At 46.0% G+C, this 6951-nt stretch overlaps 1 protein-coding gene across 1 annotated transcript in view; it reads right to left on the reverse strand.

Moving 5' to 3' along the window:
• The window catches only part of NECAP2 (NECAP endocytosis associated 2), an 11692-nt gene extending 8563 nt beyond the window's left edge, over positions 1 to 3129 (reverse strand). Inside the window, exons 1-2 of the mRNA XM_006914319.3 lie at positions 2958 to 3129; positions 659 to 759 (exon numbers count right to left, since the gene is read on the reverse strand). Of these exons, the coding sequence (XP_006914381.1) occupies positions 659 to 759; positions 2958 to 3049 (193 nt within the window). The 5' untranslated portion in view covers positions 3050 to 3129. The remainder of the gene's footprint in view (positions 1 to 658; positions 760 to 2957) is intronic.
• Between the last annotated feature and the right edge of the window lie 3822 nt (positions 3130 to 6951).

Genomic DNA, 6951 nt, shown 5'->3' on the forward strand with positions numbered 1-6951 from the left:
CCGAGGCAATTCACTAGGCAGGAACTGTGCCCAACCCCTGCTCCGGGGCCAGGGCTATTCCAGGTCGTGCTGCCTGCCACAGCTCACCCAGAGGCACTGGTGGCCTTCTAAAGAGATTTTCAAACAGATTTTCCCCAAAGTGACATCTGCCAGCTGACCTCAACACAGCCCAGCGTGGCTCGTCCTTTCACCAAAGACAAGGCTGAATAGGACAGTTTGCAGCTCTTTCAGTTAACAGGCGTGGTCAATCTGGGGAGTTACCAGTTGGGCAATACACAGAATTCTCCCGAGTGAGAACCCAAGCTCAGCAGCTGAGTGCTGTGCGTTGTCACCCAACTTGTTTCAAGACAACCTCCGGGGCTTCCCACTTGGGACCAATCCACAGGCCTTCTCTCCTTGAGCTCTAAAATTAGTATTTTCTTAAGAACTGCCCCAAAGAACAGATGTTTGACAGGAAATAATGCTTTAACACCTGGGAAAGTGGTTACTATAACTAAAGGTCGGGGAAATGAAGGCTGCTTAAAGGCACACTCAGGTCTTCGATTTCCAGGACAGGTGCCCATGACCACAGAGGGGCCTGGCCAGGCCTGAGCTGCCTCTCCCTTCCCAGAGTGGGAGGCATGGGCCTTCAGCCCCACGCTGGCTTCCCTGCCTTTACCTGAGGTCCTGTCCTCCAGCTTGATGTAGGCCACCTGTCCTTTTGCAGTGATCCGCAGCCGGCCACTCCATGATGGCTGGTCCAGCTGCCACTCCGCAGCCCTAAGGGGACAAAAACCACTGAGCCCCTGCCAAAGGCTCCTGCTCCATTACTCCAACGCTGGGGATGGGGAGCACGTGTGGCTGCCTGCTCTAGGCCAGGGGTTGGTGAACTTTCTCTGAAAACGGCCACACGATCTCTGTCACCACCACTCATTGTCGCTGTACAGTGAGAGCAGCCAAAGACAGTACATGAATGTGTTGGTGCTTTCAGTATTTTAACCAAATGGTTCCTACTGAGTGTGGCTGTATTTCAGTGAAACTTTATGAACTCTAAAATCCGAATTTCATAGAATTTTCACATCACGAAATACTCTTATTTTAAAATTTCTCCAACCATTTAAAAACGTAAAAACTATGCTTAGCTTGTGAGCCATGCAAATGTAGTAGGTTGTAGTTTGCTGACCCCCGTTCTAGATTACAGAGACCTTCTCTGAAATAGGACTTCCAGATTTTTTTATTTGTTTTGCAGAGGAAGCTGCTCCTGGGGCCTGTTGTTTGTTTAAGACACTGCTAGGCTGCAGTGGTTAGAGTGACCATCTGGGACCACTGAGACCATCTTAAACGAGAGGGGAGCAGTCATCAGTAGAGAAAGGGAGAGCAATGGTACACGTGAAAAAAGTGAGTGGGTGTTCAAGAAACATTTTCAAAGGTATCCTAAGCAGAAAAAAAAAACAGGCAACCATGGACCTATCACAATGGCCTCTCTTAGCTCTTTTAAAGCAATAACTTCACAGTTCTAAAAAGCCGCTCAGTAAAACCCCCACACAAGAACCCTGGGTATTTCCAAGAGGCTTTTCTTGGAAGTCCCTAAGCATATGCCAGGACTCTGAGAGACATCGTTAACTGTGGACACAGGTTGTTTGGAAGGGCTCATAAATGCACATTTTCACTTCACAAGTCAGCAGACTTAGTTTCAGTTCCTCTAAGGCAACAGGCCTTAGATTCAGGCTAAGCAGGGCTCTGAGGTTGAAGTGCAGGCGCTGACAGTTTCCGTATGCCAAACTAGCCAGCCAGTCCTTACACTTGGTAATCTTGCTCTCTGGGGGTCCAAGAGGGGCCCAACCCATCCTTACTGAAGGGGTTGAGGGTAGACGACTGCCCATTCCGGGTTTGGTGCCCCATCTCCAGTATGATGATGAAAGGCAAATGTGTTTTTGTTATTGTTACTTTCATACTATTTAAAAATTATGTTCTGGAGGTAGGAGGTGTTCAATAAAATCTTTGTTCATTACAAAATCAGCTATGAACCCATGTTAATCCAACTGGACATTAACAAGAGGCCAGATCTGTGGACCCTCCATCATTCCTATGGTGCAGGCCAATCCTGTATTTCCAAATAACTTGAACAAACATTGCCTTCAAGAGCCACCCCGCTTCCTGTTCTGGCCCAGCAGCACAAAATAGCTATAGGCCAGGCTGTCTGTATCAGGTACATCTTTTTTCTTTTAATATTTTCATCTTCTCTTGATAGATAATACATACATATGGTAACAAAATGCAAACAGTACAAAAAGGTATGCAGTGAAAGGCAGTCAGTCCCTTTCAAACCCTCGTTCCCCTCCCGTGGGAGTTTCCTGTGATCCCCTCCAGATATTCTGCAAGTATGTGTTTATTCGTCTCAGGAACATTGCTCCAGAGAAACGGGGATGGATTCCTCCCAACTGCCACAGGCACTGATAAGGTATCAGATAGTCCACGCGCAGGCAGCAGGGCAGGGAGGGGTCCCTGGCTTCCGTCATCAGCTTAAAACTGATGGCTGAAAACTTCCCGGGACCGGTCTTTTTGGCCGGTTCTGGGCTCCTTTCCTTCCCCTCCGGGATTTCCGCCTGTGATAGGTCCCCTCCCGCTTAAGGCTTTTCAAGGATCCTATCAAGGCCAGTCAGCTCTAAAAGAAAAAAGGTCTGTGACACCACCACTCCACACCACGTTTAGGGTACCTGGCAGCTCACCGGGTCCCCAAGCGCTAGACACCGCTTTAACGCCTTCCCCGCTGCCAGGAGCCCGCTGCGTGGAACCGAGACGGCCGAAAGCCTGGGCTCCCCGCCCTGCTCTGGCCACGAACCGGGAGAAACCGCAGCGTTACCTCCCCCCTCGTCCCTAAACTGGCCGTGGCTGTCCTCGGCTCCCACAGTGGGCGTGTCGGGGGGGCGGGGAAGGGGTTAAGTCGGGACCAGCCTGGCCCGGCGGCGGACGGTCACCTGTAGCCACGGTTGGTGGCCCGCGGCGGGATGCGGTAGACGTGGACCTCTGGCTTGACGCAGAGCACCGACTCGTACTCGCCCTCCTCCATCTCGGTGCCCGGAGCCCGCCAGACTTCCGGCTCCTTCCCAGCCGGGGGAGGGGGGCCGGAAGCGGTGCGACTCTATGACCTAGGTCAGGCTAGAGCGGCAGCTCGCGGGCTTCAGCACCTCGTCGCCCGCCCGCTCGCCCTCTGCTGGCGGCCCTGGCTCAAGACGTGCGGCGGTCGAACCCAGAAATCCGCTTGATGAGGACCAGGGCTCTCTGGGGACGTCCTCCTCCCTCAAGGTCTCAGGAGCTGCAGAGAAAAAGTCAATACAGACTCCACCTTTGGTCGTGGGTCAGCCTCATCGTCTCAACAGTTACACCTGGGGCCCAGTTGGCTGAGATTCAAAGCTATTTCCACAGCTCACCCCGAAGTCTCAGACTTTCTTCCCCGCTCCAGCATGTCCTTCCTTCTCCTGACTCTGTAAGACTTGGCCGAGCCTTCTTCTCCAAAAGAAATCCTTACTTGACCCACCACGCTCAATGTGATGCCCCTACCTTGACACCCTTATCCTAACCTGCCATGTGCCCAGGGCCCACGTGGCCTGGACTCAACAAAGAGTTGTAGTCAAAGAAGCGACGTTTAATAACACGAGTGTGAAACCGAACAAAGAAACTTTACTTAAAATGGAGTCAGGAGGCCAGAAGAAGGATTTCTCACGAACTACCATTCCACCTCAATTAGGAACCCAACAGGAAAAGACTACCTTGCATTCCCAACAAGTATTTCTACTACTCCAGCAGGAGGAAGATGTGTCTCCTTCCTCAGCAACAAGCTCAGCCAATGGGAAGCCATCACCACCCTAAACTCCACTTTCTCCCGATGGACGTCATTCGAAGTACCCCTTCCCAACTTCCTCCTTTTTTTTCCTGTAAAATTTTTCTCACTTGTTTGCTGGACTTGCCTATAGCTTTTGCTATAACATGCTCGTTCTGCTTTGCAATTATCTGCTATTCCTGAATAAATCTAATTTTTGCTGGTAAAAATAACTGACCATTTTAAGGTCAACATAAGTAATTTAAAAAGAATCCCAATCTTACCTTGACTTTCTCACAGAATATTATAGGAGATACAAGGCCTAACCATAGTCAGAGTCTCAAAAATCCTTCTCATTCTCTCATTTATTCCACGACAATTTATTGAGTACTTACAGTGTGTCAGGTCCAATGTGTGGCACAGAGAATCCCAAATCTCTTATTCACTGAGTACTCTCAAATTTTCTCTATCCCCTCCCCTTGAGAGCATCTAGGATTAGCTCTCAAGAGCTGAACTTTGGGGTAGTGTCTCCCATCGGCACCAAGTTCCATCACTTCTGCTCTGGAAGCCAAGCACTGTGAAGGTGGCCCACGGTGACTGTTTTGGGCCTTGCCATGTGGCTGCCACAGGTAGGAAACCTTCCTCTCCTGAACTTTGAAAGGAATCATCACTCTGTGCCAGGGGCAGCCAGGTCTTATAATGTTCAGGGCACTTTCAGTTCAGTCTAACAAAGATGGCATTGAGCACCTACCAGATGCCAGGAGCCGGATGCTGGGGCCACAGAGAGGAGACTGACCCTGCTCCGCCTTCACAGAGCTCACAGACCAGAGGAGACAGACAGGAAAAGACCTCGCTGTGATTCATCTGGCCGCTTTCTTGTAGATCCAGGGACAAGGTGGGGATTTGACGTAAGCAGCTTTCCTTGGTGGCCCCTAGAAATATATATATATCATAGGTCACTTATCTTTCTCTGTTGTATTTTCCAACCATTGTAGACATTTATAAGAGAAGTTCACCCATTTCTCAGATGGGGGAAAACATTTATAAAAGAGCACTCAATACCGAATGATCTTGGAAAAAAAAAAAGTTGATATATGGAATCTAGACAAACAAAACAAACAAACGAAAAAATAAAACAGAAACAGACTGATAGATACAGAGAACAAACGGATGGTTGCCAGAGAGGAGGGAGGTGGGGGCATGGGTAAAAAGAGTGAAGGGAATAAGAAGTACAAAGCTCCAGTTATTTAAAAAAGTCTCATGAATATAATGTACAGCATAGAGAAAATAGTCAATACTATTGTAATAACTGTACGGTGATAGATGGTTACTAGGTTTATTGTGGTGATCACATCGTAAAGAATATAAATGTTGATCACTACTATGTATACCTGAAACTAATAAAATATTGAATATCAACTCTACTTTAACTAAAAAGAAAAAAAAGAACAAAATTGGAGGACTCACACTTCCTGATTCCAAAACTTACTACAAAGCTACAGTAATCAAGACAGTCTAGTACCAGCATAAGGATAGACATATAGATCAATGGAATAGAAATAAACGCTCACATTTATAGTCAGTTGACTTTTCATAAACATGCTAAGAAAATTCGATACAGAAAGAATAGTCTTTTCAATAAACGATGCTTGGATGAGATATCCACATGAAAAAGAATAAAACTGATCCCCTACCTAACATCATATACAAAAGTTAATTCAAAATGGATAACAGACCTAAATATAAGAGCTAAAACTGTTCAACTCTTAGAAGAAAATGTATACATAAATCTCCATGACCTTAGGTTTATGCGATAATCAAAAGAATCTAAAGGATTCTTAGTATGACACTAAAAGCAGAAGCAACAAAAGAAAAAAGACACGTAAGTGGGAATTTAACAAAATTTTAAACTTTTGTGCTTTGAAGGACAAAAGAGTGAAAATATTCACATAATGTGAAAAATTAGCAAATTATATATCTGACAAGAGACTTGTATCTAGAATATACAAAAAACCTTTACCATTATATAATAAAAAGACAAATAATCCAATTCATAAATGAACAATGGACCCGAATTGACATTTTTCCCAAGATATACAAATGGCCAATAAGAACCAGAAAAGGTGCTCAACATCATTAGCCATCAGAGAAATGCAAACCAAAACCACAACGAGATGCTACTTTACCCCCACCCCACACCCACTAGGATGGCTAGAATTTTTTTCAAAAGTGGATAATAACAAATGTTGTTGAAGATGTGGAAAAATTGGAACCCTCATTCACTGCTGGTAGGAATGTAAAACGATGCATTCCTACGGTCTGGCAATTACTCAGAAGGCTAAACATAGAGTTATCATATGGCCCAGCAATTCCAATCCTAGGTATATATGTATGTACCCCCCAAAAAGAAAACATGTTCATACAAAAATTTGTATGCAAATGCTTATAGCAGCACTATTTATAACAGCCACAAAGCGTAAACAACCCAAATGTCTATCAGCTGATGAATGAATATACAAAATGTGTTATAATGTCCATTAAGAGGAATGAAGGGCTGATACAAGTTACAATGTGGATAAACCTTGAAAACATTTTGCTAAGTGAGAAAAGACAGTCATCAAGGACCACATACTGTGTGATTCCATTTACATGACATGTCCAGAATAGGCAAATCCATGGAGACAGAAAGCAAATTGGTGGTTGCCTAAGGATGGGGGTGGGGTGCAAGGGTTGACGTGATGGCTCAGGGGTGTGGGCTTTCTTTCTGGGGTGACAAAAATGTACTAAGAGTGATGATTGCACAATTCATCAAGGAATATACCGAAAGCCGTTGAATTGTACACTTTAAAAGGGTGAGTTGTGTGATATGTGACTTAATCTCAGTGAAGCTGTGAAAGAAAGTTAAGAATCAAGTACCCCGAAAGGGGAGGGCAGCCTATATTTGCCACCACCCCCCTCAGTTCTGTCCTCAGATTCCAGGCCTTTCTGCTAGGGTTGGGGTCTTCCTTTTCTTGTCCAGATTCTCACAGTTAGTAAACTCACGATGGGGACAAAGAGAGGGCTGGATGCCCTCAGGAGCCTCTGCCCCCTTAAAACTTCAGCTTGTGGAATATTGGGGCCTGGGAATTCTGAGGCTGAGGCTGCGCTTTCTG

Source organism: Pteropus alecto, unplaced genomic scaffold (genome assembly GCF_000325575.1).
Source record: "Pteropus alecto unplaced genomic scaffold, ASM32557v1 scaffold125, whole genome shotgun sequence".
In the NCBI taxonomy this organism is placed as follows: Eukaryota; Metazoa; Chordata; class Mammalia; order Chiroptera; family Pteropodidae; genus Pteropus; species Pteropus alecto.